Here is a 25,117-nt window from a genome sequence, read left to right on the forward strand (position 1 = left end):
TTGCAATTTACAAAGCACGGTTCACTGACTTCACGTTACTTTATTCCTCACGATACTGTGAAATAGTTTAACAGCAGAACCCGGACTCCTTGACTCTCAGTTCAGTGCTCTTTTCAACAGCTCAGGGCTTCTGGGTTTTTTCCTTGCGTCCCAGTCTACAGAGCCTTCAAACCGCGACTCGGAAGCACCTGCCGGGCCCTCGCCACTGGGTCACACCGCCCGCCTCTCGGGCGACGGCCACAGCGACCGCTCCCTCTTCAGGTTCAGGAATGCGGCTCTCCCCCAACAGGCGTGGCGCAGCGACTCCGCGCCGGCGCCGTTCCGAGTGTGGAGCAGAGACCCCCCGGGCCACCAAGAGGGTCGGCGACCAGAGCGCCTGCGCAGTAGCTTCGAGCGCACTTCTCTCTCCCCCTCGCTTCCAAACCGTTTGGCAACCCTACCATTCATTCCTCCCTCCGCAGTCCTTTCACCCTTTAGGACAGCCTGCCCTCCATTCGTCACGAGCTGCACTAGTTGCCGAGGAGCCCGACCGGCTTTGCTAGACCGCCGCCGGGAGCGCGCTGCGCGCGTCCGAGCGGTCCGCGGAGTCGTCTCCGCCGCCGCTCCCGCCCCTTCCGCCTCTCGTGTGCGCGCACGGCCGGCCTTCGGCGCGCCCGGGTTGGCTGCTGCGGGGCCCGCGGTGGTGGTGGCGGCGGCGGCGGCGGCGGTCTCGACAGCGGTAGTGGTTTCTCCTCCGCTTTTAGGTTCCTCCGCCCCCTCCCGTCGGACGCTGCCGGGTGCCAGCCTTGAAAAAGCCAACTTTATTGTTCCTCAGCCCCACCTCCCGGCGCGGCGCGCGGCCTCAGGATGCACTGAGGCTGAGCGGAGGGAGGCGGCGGCGGGTCGCGGTCCCTCTTCTCTGAGCGCCCGGCCGGAGGTGGGGGGGAGTCACGATGTCTGGGAGCCGCCAGGCCGGGTCGGGCTCCGCCGGGACCAGCCCTGGCTCCTCGGCGGCCTCCTCGGTGACTTCCGCCTCCTCGTCCTTGTCCTCTTCCCCGTCGCCCCCTTCCGCGGCGGCCGCGGCGGCGGCGTCCGGCGGGGCGGCCCAGGCCGCGGGCTCGGGCGGCCTCGGGGGCCCGGCGCGGCCTGTGCTGGTGGCGGCCGCCGTGTCCGGCAGCGGCGGCGGGGCGGTGTCCGCCGGCCAGTCTCGGCTCAGCTGCGCGGCCAGGCCCAGCGCCGGCGTAGGAGGGAGCAGCTCCAGCCTCGGCAGCGGCAGCAGGAAGCGACCTCTGCTTCCCCCGCTGTGCAACGGGCTCATCAACTCCTACGAGGACAAAAGCAACGACTTCGTGTGGTGAGTTTGAAGAGCATTGCCCTCCCTTTCGCTGGATGCGGAGTTTCTCTTGTTTGGGCTGGTGGGGTCCGGTGGGAGGGTGGTCTGGTTGGTGCCTTGGCGGTGCCTGCAGACCTTGAGGCTGGTGGTTGATGGGGGGAAGAAAGCTTGGTAGTCCCGGGGGCTGGGAGGGTACGGGTAGTATAGGGGACGGTGCTGGAGGGGAGGAAGTGAGGGGAGTTGAGGGAATAAATAAGAGGGGGCGAGAAGGAAGGTCAAATAAATGGTTGTGCGTAAAAGGAGAAAGTTGGGCCTTGGATTTTATGGCTATCTGGTGAGTTAGACACCCTGTCGGTCCGTTTTGCTTGTTGGAGTGAATTAAACTCGTAAAGGGAGAGGATTAAGCTTCCCATGGTGGAGTTGGTCAAAATTTGCTTATTGAAAGTATGGTAGATGGTGCTCTAGACATGGGTTGTGAGTGTTTTAAGGAGAAGTAGTATTTCATGTAAATATCTCTCCTGTGCGTGAGTATCCTCCCACTTCAAAGGGTAGGCCACTTTTAAATCTGCAGTTAAGGCTACTGTGGTCATGAAGTCTGTTCACAAAAAATTCCACTTGTCACTGAATGTCTTGAAAAAGGGAATCACATCTATTAAATATTATCCGTGTGTCAGATGTAACTGTATTAGATTTGTATAACACTGTACAGTATACTGGAACTTCTGTTTTGAGAAACGCCAGGTGTTACACATTTTGGCATCGTAGTTGGCATCTTGAATGACACACAGTAGCATTCAGTTTTGATACTTGACATAGATGGGTAATCCTTATTAAGCGAGAGATGGAGTTGATTGTTTTACTGAAAGCGTTTTGGGATTTTCATTGGGTTTGGTATCCAGAACCCAATCCAAATGGTAGGATTATGAGAAAGGAATTGCTTTTAGCTAAGTGAGAACTGGCAGGATTTTATGCTTTTCCTCTGGAGGAAATTGTTGATAGACTTCGTATATTAGTGATGTGGGAAGTTGGCCTGCACTGTCATTGTAGGGGAAGTTGATTTACTTCAGGGTTGAGGATGATGTGAATTGTTGTCATTAAATAAGATAGGGCTAGAAGTTGGAACTGTAGGAAATACATTGATTAGACTTAGGTGTAGTTCTTTTTTTTTCTTTTTTTTCAATGTATTTTCTTTAAAAATTTTATTCTGAGAGAGAGAGGGAGGAAGGGAGGGACAGGGGAGAGGGGAGGGGGGAGAGAGAGAGAGAGAGGGAGGGAGGGAGGGAGGGAGGGAGGGAGGGAGAGAGAGAATTCCAAGCAGGCTCCTCGCTGTCAGCGCAGAGCCCTGTGTGGGGCTTGAACTCATGAACAGTGAGATCAGGCCCTGAGCTGATACCAAGAGTCTGCTTTTTAACTGACTGAGCCACCCAGACACCCCTTTCTTTCTTCTTTTAAAAATTTGCTTATTTATTTTGAGAGAGACTCAGTGCAAGTGGGGGAGGGCAGAGAGAGAGAGGGGACAGTGGATCCAGAGTGGGTCCCGTGCTGACAGCAGAGAGCCGGATGATGGGCTTGAACTCACGAACAGTGAGATTGTGACCTTGGCCGAATTCGGATGCTTAACCGACTGACCCGCCCAGGCACCCCGAAGAATGAAGAAATGTCTTCATTCGTATTTTTGCTTTGTTCTTAAATTATTCTGGATTCAGAATTCATTCATTTTTCATTGAAACTTGGCTGTAATTGTGACTGTTATTTATAAATAACCAGTTTGTGATTGGGTCTAAGAGGTGTTTGTATCCAGTTGAGAGTGCCATATGATGAAGTATAAGCTAATGAAGCAAAATGAGCATTTTCAGGTTTGTCCTTTTAGCCATCATTGGCATTTTAATTTTCAGAAGGCTGAAAGAAAACAAATATGTCAGCATTCATATAGCATTCACATACAATATGTGAGAAATAAAGGAATCCATCATTCATTCAAGATACTTATTTGGCACACAATGTCTGCGAGGCACCACATGGGTTGCATTGTACTTACTATTGGCCATTTTGTAGGGAGTTGGAGAGCCATAGAGTAGTATAAACAGCTGGCATTGATTTTATTTTTTTCTTTGCAGGGTCTTGGGGAGGTAAGATTATTAAAATTTTTGTTAGTCACCTACTTTTTAACAATTTCAGTCTATTTTCCCAAGTCCTAACCTGGAAGTACCCAGTGAAAGTCTTTAGTTAAAAATTGTGAGGGGCGCCTGGGTGGCTCAGTCGGTTAAGCGGCCGACTTTGGCTCAGGTCATGATCTCGCGGTCCGTGAGTTCGAGCCCCGCGTCAGGCTCTGTGCTGACAGCTCAGAGCCTGGAGCCTGTTTCAGATTCTGTGTCTCCCTCTCTCTGATCCTCCCCCATTCATGCTCTGTCTCTCTCAAAAATAAATAAACGTTAAAAAAAAATAAAAAAAAATTGTGAATATTTCTGGGGCACTTGGGTGGCTCAGTCAGTTGAGTGTCCGATTTTGGCTCAGGTCATGATCTTACGGTTTGTGAGTTCGAGCCCTGTGTCGGGCTCTGTGCTGACAGCTCGGAACCTGCTTCAGATTCTGTCTGTGTTTCCCTCTCTCTCTGCCCCATCCCCACTCATGCTCTGTCTCTCTCTGTCTTAAAAATAAATGAAACATTTAAAAAAATTGTGAATATTTCACTTTCTAAGAATCTCATTAGTCCATTATTTCTTTTTTGGTGAGGTTGAATATTCAGAAGAATTCATTAATAGGAATCTATCTTCCTAATTCTCAAGCTAGATTTGGTTTGGCCAGCCTTTTGGGGTAGAAGAAAGGGATTAGGATTAGGCGGGGGCCAAGGAATCTTTTTCATTTCTAATTGGCTTTGGGTGGTTGTTCTTGTCTTATATGCCTCAAGGTCAAACGGAACCAACTGAAATTACTTCATGCTTTTCCAATTAAATGAAGCTAAAGCTTGAATAATGGTGATAATTCCCTATTCGTCAGATTTTAAAACCTATGTTTATACTTCACATTTCATTTTATCCTTAAAACAATTCTGTGAAGTTATAGATAACTTCCAGTTTTGCTATAATACTAATATAATTGTATTCCCGTTGAGGTACAGAGAAGTAATTTTGTTTCAGATTGGTCAGCTATGGGTAAAATGAGAACTCAGATCTCCCAGTTCTCAATTTAGTGCTTTATTTGTATTTTTTAGCCTATGGTACTCCCCCCCCCCCTTTTTTTTTTAAGATTTTATTTTTAAGGAAATCTCTGCACCCAGCTCGGGGTTTGAATTTACAATCCCAAGATTAAGAGTTGCATACTCCACCAATTGAGCCAGCCAGGCACCCCTAGCCTCCTGGTTCTTAAATGTGGTAGGTTGGAGGGAAACAGCTGTTTCATAATCACAGGAGATATATTGTTTATCCCTGACCACTCTCTCCTCCTGCCCACGTCCCAAGAGGACATACTAGAATTGGAGGCTTGAGTGGTAGTGTAATTTGCAAAAGCTATCTAGGTGATAATAACCTATCTTTCCCCTTTTTTGAGAACAGTTGATTTAAAATCAAATGCCTGATTTTCAGTAACACACATTGGATTCTCTTGACTTCTATCATATTTGAAAGTAAGTTTACATTTAATTGCACAATTGATGAACATTTTAGGAATTTATGGTTTTCATGTAAATATTTTTTTCATACAAAGGATTGAAAGGATTAAGTTGTAGAGAATTTTTTTAAAGTTATTTATTTATTTATTGTAAGATTAAAGAGCACAAATGGGGTAGGGGCAGAGAGAGAGGGAGAGAGAATTTCAAGCAGGCTCCGCACTGGTACCATGCAGAGCCTGATGCTGGACTCAAGCTCAAAAACCATGAGATCATGACCTAAGCAGAAATCAAGAGTCAGACACTTAACCAACTGAACCACCTAGGTGCCCCAAGTTGAAGATAATTCTAATAGTGTATTGTATTGGAGAATCTGTAGTACAGGAGAGGGTGGTATTTAGCTGAAGTTGGGTAAATCTTTAACATTCAAAGGAAGTCTTTGTTATTTTGATTTTTCTAATTTTTCTTGCATGAGCCATTTAAATTGATGAATCTAAGATGACTTCTTTCTTCTATCACATTACTGTTGCTTCTTCATTAGCTTTTCCAACTACCTAAATTCCTTTTTCTACCTCTGCAAGTCTCAGTTATTCTCTAAGTTGAGGCAGAAATAAATATTTTCTTTTTCATTTATTTTTCTAATGTTTATTTTTGAGAGAGAGCGAGCGAGAGACTGAGTGAGGTAGGGGCAGAAAGAGAGAGAGAGAGGGAGAGAGAGAATCTGAAACAGGCCCCAGGCTTGAAGCTGTCAGTACAGAGCCTGATACCAGGCTTGAACTCAGGAACGGCGAGATCATGACCTAGGCGGAAGTCGGATGCTTAACCGACGGAGCCACCCAGGCGCCCCAGAAATAAGTATTTTCAAGTAGATAGTAAGCCCCTTGTAGGAAGGTTAATTCTGATCACCTGCCTAATAGAAAATAGGTAGGATCTACATTGAATAGATCTACTCTTTAATAAATATGTGACTGCCTCTCTTGTGTCATGCTGTTAATAATAGACTGTCCTCAAGGAGCTCATGATTTAATGCAGAGAGAGAGACTTTTAGTCATATAATTATAGTTTCATATCCTGACATCGTTGCTTCTTCTTAGTACCATGGCGGACGTCATTCTTTTGAATTTTTTTTTTCAACGTTTATTTATTTTTGGGACAGAGAGAGACAGAGCATGAACGGGGGAGGGGCAGAGAGAGAGAGGGAGACACAGAATCAGAAACAGGCTCCAGGCTCTGAGCCATCAGCCCAGAGCCCGACGCGGGGCTCGAACTCACGGACCGCGAGATCGTGACCTGGCTGAAGTCGGATGCTTAACCGGCTGCGCCACCCAGGTGCCCTGTCTTTTGAATTTACATGTATGTCGGAGTCCTCAACATAGCACTCTGGGAAGCCATTACCTACTAATCACATTTAGCGCTAAAGATGAAACCTATTGATCATTCTTGCTATTGTGTTTTTCTGGCTGTCAATAAGTGAAATAAAGTAGAAATCATATAACTTGTCATGGTACAGACAACTTTGAACTTTTGGTTACATACTTACATACAGTGTATGTGCAGTGTATGTTTTACTGGGTATCAGGGTGAAAAATATTTGAAAGTTCCTGAATTATGGTGTATGATTTCTCTTGCAACTGAAAAGTAAATGAAAAATTTAGGTGGCCTATTGAAAGCCTAGTGAGCTTCTAAATAGGATTAAATGTATTTTCAAGAGCTGTTAAAGTGTATTCAGCTACTGAAATAAACTGTAGAATTCATTATGTTGTTATTGTAGTAACATCAGGCAAGAACTTGCTTGAATCTACAAAACTGAAGCTTGATGAATCTCTTGCGTTATAATGCATGTACCGTTTGGGTGACAATGATGGTGAAAGGTGCTCTGCAGAAAATGATATTAAATCATAGCAGTTCATAATGCTTTTTCTGGCTGTCAGATGGCGGGTTGTCTGCCTCATTGTCAGCAGAAGACTTAGGTGAATGAAGTGGTAGAGCAAATGAAAGAGAAGATTATGAAATAGCGTATGAAAGACTATCAACTTGAATTCTGGTCTATAAATTGAAAGGAAAGTACTGATGCAGTTCATTACTAAATGTGTTAATAGCTACCTTTTCCTTTTACAAATCTTTTTCTTTTTTAAGTTAATTTTAGAGAGAGAGAGAGAGAGCGTGCGCGCGCGCCTGTGCGCAGGTGCCCTGGGGAGGGAAAGAGACCATCCTAAGCAGGTTCTGAGCTGTCAGCATGGAGCCCAGGGCAGGGCTTGAACCCAGGAACCATGAAATCATGACCTGAGATGAAACGCAGAGTTGGATGCTTAATCAACTGAGCCACCCAGGCACCCCAAAGCCTTTTCTGATTATAAACCAACATTACTTATTTGATCATATTCTAAAAAATGTTTTTTATTTTTTTTAAAAGATTTTATTTTTGTAAGTAATCTTGACACCTGATGTGGGGTTGGAATCCACAACCCGGAGGTCAAGAGTCACATGCTCTAACTACTGAACCAGCCAGGAGCCCCTAAAAATTGTTATTGATTAAAGTAACTGTAGCCTTAAACCTTGTTGCTCATTTTTTCTCCTTAAATGTATATATTGTTACTGGGGTTTTCTTTCTGTTTTGAATACTTACTTTAGCCTGCAGTCCTTTTCCTCAAAGCTGCTATAGCTTGGGAGAAAAGGTTTAACAGTGGAATTAGTCTTCTCTTTCCTGTTAAAATTTGTATTATACAAAATAAAAGGCTTCTTAAATTCTTGACTTGTTTTTGTATGTGGTGTTTCCCCATCTGTGCCCTTCACTTTACTTGTTCTTTGCCGTCTCTCTTCATACATGTATGTGCCACGTTCTAGATGTATAGGTTCCTACCATCTCAACTAATTTACTAGAGTAAATTGTTTTCTCTTCATACAAGTTAATTGTTCTTTCATTTTTCATAATTAAGTTTCATGAACTGTTTTTGTCTCTTTCTATGTAGAGAGTAGGGTTGTATAATAGGTGGTCTGATTTCTGTTCACTTAAATTCTGGTATTAACCTGTGGAAGCCCATCTTTCTCTCTTCCTAATCTGTGCGGTTTGGGGTGGGTGCTGTTCTTCACCAAATTCAGAGCTGGAACACATGACCCCAAGCCCAAGTAGTCTCTTGTACTGGAATTCCGTGGCTTCAGTGTTACTTCACAGATCGGCATTTTGGGTTTAATGGAGGTATTGAGACAAAGTTGGTTAAGTAAAAATTACAGATAACTATTTTTGGGACTCCTTTAGATACTTTAAATTCAAAGTTAATAAATGCCAAGTCCACCCTAAAGTGAATGTGATGTACTAACCATTGGCTTGGTATACATACTCCTGATAAAATACATGCTCTAGGATAGGCCGTTGTTATTTGCAAGGCACTGTTTCTTTCTTTTTCTCTTTCTTTTCTTTCCTTCCTTCCTTCCTTCCTTCCTTTCTTCTTCTTCTTCTTCTTCTTCTTCTTCTTCTTCTTCTTCTTCTTCTTAATGTTTATTTATTTTTGAGAGGGGGCCATAGAGAGGGGGAGACAGAACTTCAAGTGGACTGCGGGCTCCACTGTCAGCACAGAGCCTGACTCTGGGCTTGAACCTGAGCCCAGAAATCAGATGCTTAACCGACAGAACCACCCAGGTGCCCCTGCAAGGCACTGTTCTAATGGTTTAACAGTACCTATTCAGTCTTCATGATAATTGTTTGATGCAGATACTTTCATAATTTCCATTTTGTAGATGAGGAAATGACAGAGAGGTTATGTAATTTGTTGCAGTTCATACAGTTAATAGTGGTGGTATCTGTATTTATATCCAGACATTTTGGTTCAGAGCTCAAGCTAACCACTGTATTACTTTGCCTTTAATTCAGAGGCTGGGGGTTTTTGTTTAAATTTTTTTTTTAATGCTTATTTATTTTTGAGAGACAGAGACAGAATAGAATGTGAGAAAGCGAGCGGGGGAGGGGCAGAGGGGGAGACACAGAATATGAAGCAGGCTCCAGGCTCTGGGCTGTCAGCAGAGAGCCCAGTGTGGGGCTCAAACTCACCGAACTGCAAGATCGTGACCTGAGCCAAAGTTGGATGCTTAACCGACTGAGCCATCTAGGCGCCCCTGGAGATTTTGTTTAAAATCAGCTTTATTAAGGTATAATTTGTATACAGTAGAAATCACTAGTTTTAATTGTGTAGTTCAGTGAGTTTTGATAAGTGAATACGTCTGTATTATCACCACCCTAATCGAGATCTAGAACATTTTTATTACACTGGAAAGTTCGCTTGTGCCAGCACTTTGCACGTATCTGTTCCCCCCACTTCAACACCTGGCAACCAGTGATTTTTCTAGCACTATAGTTTTGCCTTTCCTAGGATTTTGTATTAAGGGAGTTTTTCAATACGCAGTCTTTTGTGTCTGACTATTTTTTTAATGTTTTATTTATTTTTTTGGGAGGGGGCAGAAAGAGAGGGGGACAGAGGATCTGAAGCGGGCTCTGTGCTGACACCAGAGAGCCTAGCCTGATGTGGGGCTCGAACTCAGGAACTGTGAGATCATGACCTGAGCTGAAGTGAGATTCTCAACCAACTGAGCCACCCAGGCACCCTGTGTCTGACTCTTTTTTTATTTGGCATAATGTTTTTGAGATTTAATGTTGAGTATGTCACTAATTTTTTCTTTTAATTGCTGAGTAGTATTCTGTTATATGGATATATAAGATGATATGTATATATAATCAGTTTAAAGAGATTTGATTTTTTTTGTTTCTAGTTTTTGGTAATTGTAAAGAAAGTTGTAAAAATTCATGTTCAGGTATTCATGTGGACATACCTTCATATCTCTTGGGTAAATATCTAGGAGTGTATTATTGTTGGGTTGTATGGCCAAGTGCATATTTAACTTTATAATATACCGCAAAACTGTTTTTAATTTTTTTAATGTTTATTTTTGAGAGAGAAAGTGAGTGGGGGAGGGGCAGAGAGAGTGGGACCGAGGATCCAAAGCGGGCTCCAACTGACAGCAGTGAGCCCGACATGGGGCTTGAACTCACAAACCATGAGATTATGACCTGAGTGGAAGTCAGATGCTCAACTGACTGAGCCACCCGGGCGCCCCTGCAAAACTGTTTTTAAAAGCGGTTGTATCATTTTCATTTCTGTCGGCAAAGTAGAAGAGTTCCAGTTCATGTTCTTGCTGGCATTTGGTCTTTCAATGTTTTTTCGAAGTCTTTACAATTTTGGTTGTGCTAGTGGGTGTGTGGTAGTATTTCATTATCCTAATTTGCATTGTCTTAATGACTGATGACACAACATATTTTCATGTGCTTATTTTCATTTGCATATCTTTCATAAAATTTTTAAATGTTTTTATTTATTTTGAGAGAGAGAAAGAATGCGAGTCGGGGAGGGGCAGAGAGAGAGGGAGACACAGAATCCAAAGCAAGCTCCAGGCTCTGAACTGTCAGCACAAAGCCTGATGCGGGGCTTGAACTCGTGAACCACTAGATCATGACCTGAGCTGAAGTCAGATGGATGCTCAACAGACTGAGCCATCCAGGCACCCCTGCATATTTTTTATAACGTGTTCTAATCTGCTCTCTTTTCTCATTTATCTTGAGTTGTCTTTCATCATTCCAACATATTGTGATGTTTTCTCCCAGTCTGTTGCTTACCTGTTTATATTTTTACTGATGTCTTCGAAGTGCAAAAGTTTGAAATTTTAAGTCCAGTGTATCACTTGTTTCTCTTATGGGTTATGACTTTTGTGTTCCATCCAAAAAATTGTTGTCTAATGTGAAATTCAAAGATTTTCTTAAATATTTCTTCTAGATACTTTATGGTTTTCTCCTGGTTAGATAAATAATCATTTCATGTTAGTTTTTATATACTGTGTGTGGTAAGGGTTGAAGATTTTTCCTCTCTACTGTGGGTGTCCAGTTATTATGGCACCCATTTGTTGAAAAGACCAGTTTTGTTCATTGAATTTCTTGGAAGCTTTCTTAAAAATTAATTAACCGGGGCGCCTGGGTGGCTCAGTCGGTTAAGTGGCCGACTTCGGCTCAGGTCATGATCTCTTGGTCCGTGAGTTTGAGCCCCGCGTCGGGCTCTGTGCTGACAGCTCAGAGCCTGGAGCCTGTTTCGGATTCTGTGTCTCCCTCTCTCTGACCCTCCCCTGTTCATGCTCTGTCTCTCCCCGTCTCAAAAATAAATAAAACGTCAAAAAAAATTAAAATTAATTAACCATGTGTATGAGTTTATTTCTGGAGTCTTTGTTCCATTGATCTATATATTTATCCTTATGCCTATACCACCATCTTGATTACTATATCATTTTAGTAAATCTTGAAATCAGACAGTATAAATTTGTTCCTGTATCTCATTTTGGTTATCTAGGTCCTTTGCATTTCCACCTGGATTTTAGGATTAGTTTACCAATTTCATCAAAAAAGCATGCTAGGATTTTAATTTGGGTTACTTTAATTTTTTTTTAATGGTTATTTATTTTTGAGAGAGAGGGCAAGGGGCAGAGAAGGAGGGAAACACAGAATCTGAAGCAGGCTCCAGGCTCCAAGCTGTCAGCACAGAGCCTGACCTGGGGCTGGAACTCACAAGACATGAGATCATGACCTGAGCCCAAGTCAGACTCTCAACTGACTAAGCTAACCACGTGCCCCCATGATTTGGGTTACTTTAAATCTGTGACTCAATTTGGAAAGATATGACATTTTAATGATTTTGAATCTTTGAACTATGAACATCGTGTATTTCTTCAATTATTTAGGTCTTTAATTTTTTTCAGTAGTGTTTTATAATTTTGTAGTTTTAAGTGTTTGGAACTTAAACATATTTTATTAAACTTAGCCCTAAGTATTTCATGTTTTTAATGATGCTGTAAATATTATTTTAATTTCAACTTCTAATTGTTGCTAATGTATAGAAATAAAATTTATTTTATTTATTTATTTATTTAAAAAAAATTTTTTTTTAACGTTTATTTATTTTTGAGACAGAGAGAGACAGAGCATGAACGGGGGAGGGTCACAGAGAGAGGGAGACACAGAATCTGAAACAGGCTCCAGGCTCTGAGCTGTCAGCATAGAGCCCGACGCGGGGCTCGAACTCACGGACCGTGAGATCATGACCTGAGCCGAAGTCGGACGCTTAACCGACCGAGCCACCCAGGCGCCCCTATTTTATTTATTTTTGAGAGAGAGCATGAGAGGGGCAGAGAGAGAGGGAGAGAGAGAATCCCAAGCGGGCTCTGTGCTGTCAGTGCAGAGCGAGACATGGAGCTCGATCTCACGAACTGTGAAATCCTCAGCCAAAAATCAATAGTTGGATGCTCAACTGACTGAGCCACCTAGGCACCCCAATAAAATTTATTTTTGTGTGTTGCCATTGTATCTTGTGATTGCTAAATTTACTTCCTTTAACAGTTGTTTTTTAGGTAGAACCTATGGGGTTTCTGAGAAGACAATTGTGTCACGTGCAAATCAAGACAGGTTACTTTTTTTTCCCAATTTGCATACCCCACTTACTAATTTTTTAAAGGGATTTTTTTTTTTTGAATTTTCATGAGTGATACTGGTCTATGGTGTTCTTGTAAAAACACACACACACACACACACACGGTTTGGTTTTGATACCAGGTATTATTTGCTAGGTTTGCTGTAACATAATGGACAGACTGGGTAGCTTAAATAACAGCCGTTTATTTTCATACAGTTTGAGGCTAGGAATCCAAGGTCAAGGTATTGGTAGGTTTGGGTTCTTCTTAGACCTCTCACCTTGTCTTCCAGATGGCTACCTTCTTGCTCTGTCTTCACATGGTTACCTTATGATCTCTGTTGTTTGTATTCTAATCTCTTCTTCTTTCTTTAAAAAAAAAATTTTTTTTTTAAGTTTTATTTATTTTGAGAGTGAGAGGGAGCAGGGGAGGGGCAGAGAGAGAGAATCCTAAGCAGGGTTTGCACTGCCAGCACAGAGCCTGGGGCTCAAAACCATGTGGGGCTCAAAACCATGAACCATGAGATTGTGACCTGAGCCAAAAAGTCAGATGCTCAACTGACTGCAACTGAGGCACCCAGGCACCCCTCTAATTTCTTCTAATTCTTTTTTAGGATTTTGATTCTTTTAAATTCTTTAAAATTTATTTATTTTGAGAGAGAGAGAGAAAGTGCCAGTGGGGGAGGGGCAGAGACAGAGGGAGATTGAGAATCCCAAATAGGCTCTGTGCTGTCAGCCCAGAGCCTGCTGTGGGGCTTGAACCCATGAACCATGATGTGAGATCATTACTTGAGCTGAAATTGGACCCTTAACCGACTGAGCCACCCAGGCACCCTTTAATTTTTTTTTAATGTTTTTATTTATTTGTGAGACAGAGGGAGACAGAGCATGAGCAGGGGAGGGGAAGAGAGGGAGACACAGAATCCGAAGCAGGCTCCAGGCTCTGAGCTGTCAGCACAGAGCCCGATGCGGGGCTCGAACCCACGGACTGTGAGATCATGACCCGAGCCGAAGTCGGATGCTTAACTGACTGAGCCACCCAGGTGCCCCTAATTTTTTTTTTAATGCTTATTTATTTTGGAGACGGAGAGATAGAGTGTGAGCAGGGGAGGGGCAGAGAGAGAGAGGGAGACACAGAATCTGAAGCAGGCTCTAGGCGCTACACTGTCAGCACAGAGCTGACATGGGGCTTGAACGTAAGAGCCGAAGTTGGATGCTTAACTGACTGAGCCACTCAGGTGCCCCGTCTCTGATCTCTTAAAAGGACATCATTCATTGGATTAGGGCCTAATATATGATTTCACTTAACCTTAATTGTCTCCTTGATGCTCAGTCTCTAAATACAGTCACATTTGGAGGTACTGGGGGGCTAGGATTTCAACATACAGATTTCAGCCCATCACACAGTGTAAAGCCCTTCTTAAAGGAGATGAGAAATGTTATCTCTTCTTTCTCTTTTCCTAAATGTTTATTTTGAGAGGGATAGAGAAATCAGGGGAGGGGCAGAGAGAGAGAAGTGAGAGAGAATCCCAAGCAGGTTCCGTGATGTCAGCACAGCGCTGGACTCTGGGGCTTGATCTCACAAACCATGATGTGAGCCAAAACTAAGAGTCAGATGCTTAACCTACTGAGCCACCTAGCCACCCTAAATGTCATCTCTTCTGTTTTCTGAAAGAGTTTGTATGGAATTGGTATGTTTCTTCCTTACGTGTTTGGTATAGTTCACCAATGTATGATCAAAGGGCTGTGTCTGTTCTTTCTTTTTTTTTCTTAAAATTAAAAAAAAATTTACATAATCCAAATTAGTTAGCATGTAGTGCAACAATGATTTCAGGAGTAGATTCCTTAATGCCCCTTACCCGTTTAGCCCATCCCCCCTCCCACAACCCCTCCAGCAACCCTCAGTTTGTTCTCCATATTTATGAGTCGCTTCTGTTTTGTCCCCCTCCCTGTTTTCGTATTATTTTTGCTTCCCTTCCTTTATGTTCATCTGTTTTGTGTTGTAAAGTCCTTATATGAGTTAAGTCATATGATACTTGTTTTTCTCTAATTTCGGTTAGCATAATACCCTCTAGTTCCTTCCACATAGTTGCAAATGGCAAGATTTCATTCTTTTTGATTGCCATGTAATACTCCCATCGTATATATATACCACTTCTTTTTTTTTTAATGTTTATTTATTTTTGACAGAGAGACAGAGCATGAGCGGGGCAGGGGCAGAGAGAGAGGGAGACACAGAATCTGAAGCAGGCTCCAGGCTCTGAGTTGTCAGCACAGAGCCTGACACGGGGCTCGAACCCACAGACCGTGAGATCATGACCTGAGCCGAAGTCGGATGCTCAACCGACTGAGCCACCCAGGCACCCCTATACCACATCTTCTTTATCCATTCATCCATTGATGGACATTTGGACTTTTTACATAGTTTGGCTATTGTTGATAGTGCTGCTATAAACATTAGGGGTGCATGTGTCCCTTCGAAACAGCACACCTGCATCCCATGGATAAATGCCTAGTAGTGCAATTGCTAGGTCGTAGGGTAGTTATATTTTTAATTTTTTGAGGAACCTCCGCACTGTTTTCCAGAGTGGCTGCACCAGTTTGCATTCTCACCAGCAGCGCAAAAGAGATCCTCTTTTTCCACATCCTCACCGATATCTGTTGTTGCCTGAGTTGTTAATGTTAGCCATCCTGACAGGTGTGAGGTGGTATCTCATTGTGGTTTTGATTTGTATTTCCCTGATGATGAGTGAGGTTGAGCATTTTTTCATGTGTCGGTTGGCCATCTGGATGTCTTCTTTGGAGAAGTATCTATTCATGTCTTTTGCCCATTTCTTCACTGGATTATCTGCTTTTTGGGTGTTGAGTTTGATAAATTTTCTATAGATTTTGGATACTAACTCTTTATCTGATATATCATTTGCAAATATCTTCTCCCATTCTGTTGATTGCCTTTAAGTTTTGCTGATTGTTTCCTTTGCTGTGCGGAAGGTTTTTATTTTGATGGGGTCCCAATAGTTCATTTTTGCTTTTGTTTCCCTTGCCTCCGGAGATGTGTTGAGTAAGAAGTTGCTGAGGCTGAGGTCAAAGAGGTTTTTGCCTGCTTTCTCCTTGAGGATTTTGATGGCTTCCTATCTTACATTTAGGTCTTTTATCCATTTTGAGTTTATTTTTGTGTATGGTGTAAGAACATGGTCCAGGTTCATTCTTCTGCATGTCACTGTCCAGTTTTCCCAGTACCATTTGCTGAAGAGTCTGTTTTTATTCCATTGGATATTCTTTCCTGCTTTGTCAGAGATTAGTTGGCCATATGTTTGTGGGTCCGTTTCTGGGTTCTCTGTTCTGTTCATTGACCTGAGTGTCTGTTTTTGTGCCAGTAACTGTTCTTTATGTCTTAAGTGAGCTTTGGTAGTTTGTTAAGGGATTTGTCCATTTCACCCAAGTTATTGAACTTATTAACGTAAAGTTCATAATATTTCCTTACACTTTTATTTATTATTTTTTAACTTTTATTTATTTTTGAGAGAGAGTGAGAGAGACGGCATGAGCAGGGGGAGGGGCAGAGAGAGAGAGAGAGGGAGGGAGACATTGAATCTGAAACAGGCTCCTGGCTCTGAGCTGTCAGCACAGAGCCTAATGTCGGGCTACAACTCTGATTGGCGAGATCATGTCCTGAGCCACAGTTGGACACTTAACCAACTGAGCCACCCAGGCACCCCTCTTCTTACATTTTGATGTTTATGGGATTTCGAGGGATGGTGCCCTTTTTTTCTTTTAAGTTTATTTATTTATTTTGCGAGGCAGAGTGAGCACACTTGAGTGCATGTGAGCAGTGGAGGAGCGAAAATCCCAAGCAGGCTCCCTGCTGTCAATGTGGAGCCCTATGAGACTTGGGGCTTGATCCCACGAGCTATGACATCATGACCTGAGACGAAATCAAGAGTCTAAGCTGAACCCAGGGGCCCTACCCTGGGGGGGATACTGCTTCTTTCATTCCTGCTAGTGGTAATTTGTGTTTTCTTTTTTTTTTTTTTTCTTGAACAGTTTAGGGGATTATTAATTTTATTATTTTTTTCAAATTACTCATTTTGGGATTACTAATTTTCTATATAGTTTGTCCATTTTATTTTCTAATTTATTTTTTAAAGTTTATTTAGGTAATGAGTGAGTGTGTGCGCCTGTGGTGGGGAGGGGCAGAGAGAGGGAGAGAGAGAATTCCAAACAGACTCCTCACTTTCAGTGAGCCTGACACAGGGCTGGAACTCAAAAAGCATGAGATTATGACCTGAGCCGAAATCCAGAGGTGGACTGAGCCACCCAGGCATCCCTGTCCATCTTCCATTTTACTAATTTTTGGTTTTATTTTTATTATTTCGTTCGGTTTTGAATTTCATCTTCTTTTGGTTTGTGAATATGGAAGGTTAGATAACTGATTTGGCCTTTTCTAATCCTTGCATTAGAGGTATCTTTTAATTTTCATTCAGTTGAAAATACTTAGTAATTTCTTGCTTGAACTGTGGGTTGTTTAGACATACAATATTCATTTTTTTGGTAATATTTTATTTTTCAAATGTTTTTTAATGTTTATTTTTGAGAGAGAGACAGAATGTGAATGGGGGGGGGAGCAGAGAGAGAGAGAGAAAGAGAGAGAGAGAGAGAGAGAGAACGAGCGAGCCTGAAGTAGACTCCAGGCTCGTAGCTGTCAGCACAGAGCCTGATGCAGGGCTTGAACCCACAAACGGCGAGATCATGACCTGAAGTCAAGTGCTTAAACGACTGAACCACCCAAGCATCCCTAAAATTTTTTTGATTACAGTCAATGTAGTGCATGTCAGGTATTTCATTGTGGCTTTGATTTATTTTCCCATATTGACTAGTGATACTGAACATCTTTTTATGGACTTACTGGCTCTTCTGCTACTACTTTTTGAAGGTTGTGTTTTGATCTTTAATAATTAACTTGAGTCACTCAACAATATACTTTTTCATAGCCAAAGTAAAGTTCAGAGAAAAGTCATTGTCCTGTCCAGATTTTCACCTTTTGGTTGAATGCAATTTCTGTGCAAGTATGTGTTATTTATAGTTTTGGGTTTTTCAAAAGTTCAAGAGCAGAAGGCTAGGGGTGCCTGGGAGCTCAGGCCATTAAGCGTCCAACTTTGGCTCAAGTCATGATCTCACAGTTTGTGAGTTTGAGCCCCGCAAAGGGTTCTGTGCTGACAGCTTGGAGCCTGCTTTGAGTCCTCTGTCTCCCTCTCTCTGCCCTTCCCCCATAAGTATGTGTGCGTGTACACTCTCTCAAAAATAAACATTTAAAAAAAAAAAAGGAACAGAAGGCTAATTTAATTAGATTATAATTTAAATTCAGTACTGTATTTGTAAAACAAAACTTAATAAAACAATTTTTTAAGAAAGTTACTTTAAAAAATCCACATAAGGATATAAAGGACTCCTCTTCCATGCAACTTAGAGATGTCTTTTATCCCTGGATAATGGGCTAGGGGTGTTGTCCATGTAAGATATGGGACACCTTCCTGTCCCTACTTCCTTACAATAGAGATTTCTGTTTCTGTAGCCCCTCCTCTGTAGGCAACGTTTTTTTTCTTCTGTGTGAACTTGTATCTTCTTTAGTTGATTGGTCTGTGATTGGCCTCTTCTGAAGTGTGACTAAAATATAACAATTACATCATCTTGGAATTGTCTTGAAAGGATGTTTTGGGTCAATCATGTTTTCTGTATTAGGAATTTGAAATAAGTAAACACCTGAATTGGACTGTTTTGATTAAAGTTCTTGATGTAGTATTGTTGGAAGGACTGTATATTGCAAACTGATATTCTTGATAGCAGCAAATAGAAGCTGTTAGTCACATTAATGGTAGAGCACTAGAGAAGATCTGTACTGCTGTGCTGAAGTCTGTAGATCCACCTTGAATCCAACCCTCTAGATCCTATGAGGCCTAGTCCTGGTGTTCCCCCATGAAGTCATTGTCCTAATTCTTCCACCTATCTTAAATGTATACAAACCCAATGAAAATTCTCCAATTCTAAGCCTTTGATGAAAGTTAGAATTAATGCTCTGTTTAAGGAGGAGTCCTGGGAATGTGTGAATAGAATAACATCCAGGACAAGATTGAGAGTGTATTGGGTAATTTTCATCCTGGGGGAATCAGTAGTAACACTTCTTGGCCATATTTGATTTCCCGATCCAAGCTACTTTTATTGATTTGTTTATTTCTGGTGAATACCAGAGATTGGCTCCACTTTATTTTTTTTATTAATTTTTTTTTTAATGTTTATTTATTTTTGAGAGAGAGACAGAGTTTGAGTTGGGGAGGAGGAGAGAGAGAGGGAGACACAGAATCTGAAGCAGGCTCCGGGCTCTGAGCTGTCAGCACAGAGCTCGATACACAGGGCTCGAACTCACAAACTGTGAGATCATGACCTGAGCTGAAGTCGGACGCTTACCAACTGAGCCACCCAGGCGCCCCTCCACTTTATCTTTTCATGCCTGTTACTTGTATTTTTTTTTCAAGTTTTATTTATTTACACAGAGAGAGTGCACACGTGTGAGTGTGGGAAAGGCTGAGAGAGAGGGAGAAAGAGAATCCCAAGCAGCTCTGCACTGTCAGCTCGGGGCTCAATTCAGGAACCATGACCTGACCCAGCCGTCGACCTGAGCTGAAATCAAGAGTCAGATAAAATCAAGAGTCAAATGTCTAACTGACTGAAGCACCCAGGTGCCCCACCTGTTACTGGTATTAGTAATCATCATGTCCTTTCTTTCCTGGCCCATTGTGGTCTTATCCTTTTAAAATCTCTGCTCCTCAAAATAAATAAACAGACATTTAGGAGAAGAAAGCTGTTTTGAGTCTCCTTCGTTCCTTTTATTTTTGAGAGAGAGAGAGAGAGAGAGTGAGTGGTGGGGGGGGGATGGTGCAGAGAGAGAAAAAAGTCCCAAGCCGGCTCCGCACTGCCAGTGTGGAGCCTGCTGTAGGGCTCGAACCCATGGACCATGAGATCATGACCTGAGCCCAAGTTGGACGCTTAACTGACTGGGCTATTACCTTTTTTTTTTTTTTTTTTTTAAGTTTTTATGTATGTATGTATGTATGTATATACGTATGTGAACTCTATACCCAGTGCGGGGCTTGAACTCATAACTCTGAGATCAAGAGTTGCATGCTCTGTCTTTGTTTATGGAATATGTGACATAAGACATTAAACCCAGGTCTTAATGGAGATAGTTTAGGTAGAAATACCAAATAAATATAATCTCTACTTTTGAAAAGATTAAAGTTCTTTTTTAGGGCATTTTATTGCATCAAGTGAAAGTAGGAAGGAGTGTGATGATGGGACAGAGGCTGGAACTGAACGGCTGTCTGTGAAGGTTGGTGTGGAGGATCTCATGTTACCAGTGTTGGTGTGAAAGGAGGATTTGAGATTTATTTTCTTCTCCTTTTCACTCATTTCCTTGTCTTTCAAGGAAATTCTCTGGGGCCAGTTGAAAATGGAGGATGGCTTGGGCATGCTTACATGGCTACTGGTAGAAGGGGAAGGAGGAAGATAGAGCAATTGGAAGTTTTGGACATTTTGAGAGGAAGGAAGAAATATTCCTGTGGCTACTGACTTTTGCTTGGATGTCTTAGCCTTGAAGGATGAACATAAGTTTAAAAAAAAATTTTTTTTTAACGTTTATTCATTATTGAGAGCATGAGCAGGGGAGGGGCAGAGAGAGAGATACGGAATCTGAAGCAGGCTCTAGGCTCCAAGCTGTCAGCACAGAGCCCGACGCGGGGCTCTAACTCACCAACCGTGAGATCGTGACCTGAGCCAAAGTCCGCCGCCCAACGAACTGAGCCACCCAGGTGCCCCACATAAGTTTTTGTATATTCGAAATAATTTTCTTCTAAGATTTTCTATGTGCTGACAGTTTTCATAGTCATAGTGCCGCGTATTGTTTGTTTCCTTTATCTTCTGAGATTGTAGCGTAGTGCAAGTGCACTGGACTTAGAGTTAGAAGCCCTGAAATTTAACTTTAGGCAAATAAATGATTGACCTAGAGTCTGTTTTCTTGGTAAGTTAAGATATAGTAATATTCTAGTATAGAATTGTGAGGTTTAGATTATATAATACATGTACAAATACATTGTGAATTATGGAATTACAGAAAAGAATTGCTAAGGTTTGGCATTTGGTATCAAACTATGAAAGTGGTTCTTTGGTTTAGATGAGGTGTAACCACTCTTTATTTTTTTAAATGACTCTAGATTGTACCTTGCTTTTTTTTTTTAGTTTTTTTTTAACGTTTATTTATTTTTGAGACAGAGAGAGACAGAGCATGAACGGGGGAGGGTCAGAGAGAGGGAGACACAGAATCTGAAACAGGCTCCAGGCTCTGAGCTGTCAGCCCAGAGCTCCACACGGGGCTCGAACTCATGGACCGCGAGATCACGACCTGAGCCAAAGTCGGAAGCTTAACCGACTGAGCCACCCAGGCGCCCCTGTACCTTGCTTTGATTATCTTGGTAATGATATGTTTTTAGTACTTAATCTTTGAAAGATTTGAATGTTTGGTTAGTTAGAACCAGAACTTTTTTGTAATTAAAGTTTTTGTTTTGAGAAAATTGTAGATTCGCATGCAGTTGTTATAAATAAATTAATTTAAAATTGTTTTGAGGGTGGGTTATGAGGAGCCATTTTTCTAGAGCCAGTTTATTTCCACGCTAATGACTCTTCTGGGTTTTCTATTAAATACCCTGTGTTTTATCATTTCCTGGCCATTTTTAACTGATCTTGTAGAGTTTTACCCTGGGCACATAGGACTTGTATTCAACAACAGACTTGAGAACCCTGTGTAGATTTCTAGAATTCTTTTTCTTTGCGTCTGCTTCCTCTTTGGTGTCTTGCCCTGTAAAGTCTTTCCCCTTTATCCTTACTGGACTTGGTGAGATTGCGGTGCTGTTTGGTTTCTCCTTTCTTTGGCTTGTGAAGCTTTCGGTGAAGGCAAAAAGCTGGGTCTGGGATAGGGTTCACTTCATTTACTCCCCTTGCCTCAGAGATCTCAGTACTGTGCTGCCTAGTGTCCAGTCCTCCTCCCCTTCTTGTTTTCTAAGTGTACACAGCAAGAGGGTAAGTCCACTTACAGTTAAGTTTTCACCTCAAGTGTGGAGTGAGGGCATTGTGTTTCACCTTGTCCTTTGGCCTATCCAAGGCTTTGTTTTGTTTTGTTTGCTTTGTTTTACTTTGTCACATTTCTTTGATTCTAAATTGAACTTTTTTTTCTTTTTTACACTTTGACATATCTGAAAATTGGACTATGTTTTATAGATTATAGAACTAAAAAAAAATTCCCGTTTGCTACGTGGCAGTTGGATGTAGCTTCATGTGGTCATTTCATGTAGACATGTAAATATAAACAAATGCCTGCCTCAAAACTTGACTAGGTTTCAGCAGATTGGAAGAAATTCTCTGAGACAATTGTGAATTATTGTTTTATTCCCTATGAACTAAAAATTTGTATGTGCGAGTGAAGGGTGGAGGAGGTTCTGGGATGTGGTGAATTAGACATGTTTAGCAACATTCCTGAAGCTGGAGTCAGATGTAGGTTAGCTGGCTAAATGTAAACCTGACTTAAGATCCCAGTACTGGTAGGATTCTCTTAATAAATGTCACCTCAGCAAAGTCCAGGAGAATATTGTGTGGAAAACCTGGATATCAGTAACTTAGTCAAAAGTGATTCAGAAAAGTTAGACTCTGAAGAATGAGAATTTTGTAGGAAAATTCTAATTATATGTATGTGTGTATTTTTTTTTCACAACAGTGGTATCTGATAAAACTGAAGTCTAGAAGAGTGTTTTAGAGAAACGTAAATAAAATTACTATTCATTAGCAGAGTTGTTTCTTTTTTAGTGGTATAATGTTACATCTTGTTGTTGATGACATTCTTAGATCTATTGAATAAGAGATTTTATTACTTTCGCCATTTCATTTTTTATTCTCCTGACTTGGTGATTTATGTATGTCTTTGAATACATGTATCCTTGTGAAATATATTTTTTGCATGTTTTACATTTATATAAATTGCATTATGCCACAGATCTCCTTTTCATTTCTATTTTCACTTGGCAAAGCATCTAGCCATCCCTCCATGTACCTTTGGTTCATTCCTTCTGACTGTTGCATGAAATTTTATAGTGTATATTCAAGCACATTTTGCTTCTTCATTGTAGTTATTATGCGCATTAGGGCTTCTTCTAATTCTCTGCTGTCATAAGTGTGTGGCTTGTTTCAAGTGTTCTCATGCTCATGCATGACTCTACACAGACATGCACTCACACATAAGCATATGCACAGCCACATATGTTTATGTAAGTACCTACGTCCATACGTGTATATGCATTTAAATACACATATTACATACATATAATCAAGTCTTTGCTATTTACATGTAATAGCATGCTATTTACATGTCTTTAGCTATTTACATGTAATCTCAGGAGTGGGGTTGCTTGGTCATAAATATATGAATACTCAGTCTAGGTTGCTTGCTAGAATATCTCTGCATGAAGATTCTTGTTTTTCATGTCTTACCTAACATACTTGGTATTCCAGTGTTCTAATACCTAATGGTGATGAATTGTTATTTTGTTGTGTTTTTTAGTATATGTATATATACATATACATACGTACATACACATTTATTTATTTATTTATTTATTTATTTATTTATTTATTACAGGGGAGGAGCAGAGAGAGAGGATGAGAGAGAATCCCAAGCAGGCTCTACACTGTTAGTGTAGAGCCTGATGTGGGGCTCGAAATCACAAACCATGAGATCATTGAGATCATGACCTGAGCTGAAATCAAGAGTCAGACTCTGCTTAGTCAACTGAGCCACCCAGACGCCCCCTTTAAAATTTTTTTTTTAATGTTTATTTTTGAGAGAGGGAGAGACAGAGCGTGAGCAGGGGAGGGGCAGAGAGAGAGGGAGACACAGAATCTGAAACAGGCTCCAAGCTCTGACCTGTCAGCACAGAGCCTGATGCAGGGCTCGAATCCACGAACCACAGGTATGACCTGAGCCAAAGTCGGATGCCTAACTGACTGAGCCACCCCGATACACCCCCCCTTGTCTTTTTTTCTTTCTCCTCCTCCTCCTCCTCCTCCTCCTCCTCCTTCTTCTTCTTCTTTTTTTTTTTTTGCATTTCTTGATTACTACTGAGTTGGAACATTTTTTCATGTACTTGAAAGGCAGTGTGTGAATTCTGTGAATTAGGAATTCACATTTTTTCCCATTTTTTTCTTTTAAGATTTTATTTATTTACTTATCTATTTGAGAGAGAGCTTGCGAGCGGGGGAGAGGGGCACAGGGAGAGAGAATTTTAAGCAGGCTCCACGCTCAGCATGGAGCCTGATGTGGGGCTCTATCTCACGACCCTGGGATCATGACCTGAGCCTAAATCAAGAGTCAGACCCTCAGCAGGCTGAGTCACCCAGGTGCCCCCAAAGATTTAATTTTTTAATTAAAAAAAATTTTTTTAAGGTTTATTTAGTTTTGAGAGATACAGACAGAGTAGGAGCAGGGGAGGGGCAGAGAGAGAGGGAGACACAGAATCTGAACTAGGCTCCAGCCTCTGTGTGAGCTGTCAGCGCAGAGCCCCATGTGGGGCTTGAACCCGCAGACCACAAGATCATGACCTGAGCTGAAACCAAGAGTTGGACAGTTAACTGACTAAGCCACCCAAGTGCCCCTAAAGATTTTATTTTTAGGTACTCTCCACACTCAGCATGGGGCTCAAAGTCACAACCCCAAGATGAAGAGTGACAAGCTCCACCGACTTAACCAGCCAGACACCCTTCCTGTTGGATTTTCTGTCTTGATTTATAAGAGTTACTTGTGTTATGTGGTGTGGGAGGCGTGAACAGTCCCAGCAGATCTTTAAGCCATGTTATTTTTCCCTCTTTTTGTGATGCCACTGTGTCAGGAGTCCATAAAGAGTTTGGGGGATCTATAAACATTTTTGGGGCATCTGTGTAACGTTTTTGAGGTTGTATAAAATTTTAGTTATCTATAATGTCTGGCCTGGCTGCCAGTTCACATCCGTGCTATGCCCGTATTGTGTTTAGGGCTTTGAGCTCGTACTCCTTGATTGCTATAAGATTGGCAGAGAGGAGGGTTTCTGAATGGATTGTTTACAGTTTTGCCCAAAACCCACTCTGAATATGTTCTTGTCCCTCAAAATTGGGAAGAGTTAGTGGTGTTTTGTTATTGTTAGAGTCTTTTCTGTGTTCTGTTTCCTGTGATACTGCATCCCTTTCTTGGGAAGACGAATGGTTGGTCAGTCCTCATCTTCCTTTATTTTACCTATTTCTAGTAGGAATTCCTTGAAGTTTTTAGTTTGGGTGGACCACTCTTGTCAAGTTTCTATCACTGATACAGATTGTTTCATCATCTCTTTTCTTATATTCTGCTATTTATTGAATGTTGCATACCGGGAATTGTTCTGAGTACTTCATAGATATTTTGTTAATCAGTACAGTGATTGTGTGATGTAACTGTCATTCCAGTTATACAAATGAGAAAACAGGATTAGGTTTAACAGTTGACTCAAAGTTAGAAAGTTGTAGGTGGTATGGCTAGGATTAATTTTTGTTGAATTTCTTTTTTTTTTTTTGCCGAGGTCTTGATCTTTAATGGGGATAAAAAAT

At 41.7% G+C, this 25,117-nt stretch overlaps 1 protein-coding gene across 5 annotated transcripts in view; it reads left to right on the top strand.

The window, feature by feature from the left end:
* The first annotated feature begins 786 nt into the window (after positions 1 to 786).
* Positions 787 to 25,117, top strand: part of COP1 (COP1 E3 ubiquitin ligase) — a 252,752-nt gene continuing 228,421 nt past the window's right edge. For all 5 annotated transcript variants that reach the window (XR_008293057.1, XM_027074264.2, XM_053209222.1 and 2 more), the window contains exon 1: positions 787 to 1,333. Coding sequence is in view for 4 of the 5 variants with exons in the window: in XM_027074264.2 (XP_026930065.1) it covers positions 933 to 1,333 (401 nt within the window). In the remaining variant the exon portion in view is untranslated. The remainder of the gene's footprint in view (positions 1,334 to 25,117) is intronic.

Source organism: Acinonyx jubatus, chromosome E4 (assembly GCF_027475565.1).
Source record: "Acinonyx jubatus isolate Ajub_Pintada_27869175 chromosome E4, VMU_Ajub_asm_v1.0, whole genome shotgun sequence".
In the NCBI taxonomy this organism is placed as follows: Eukaryota; Metazoa; Chordata; class Mammalia; order Carnivora; family Felidae; genus Acinonyx; species Acinonyx jubatus.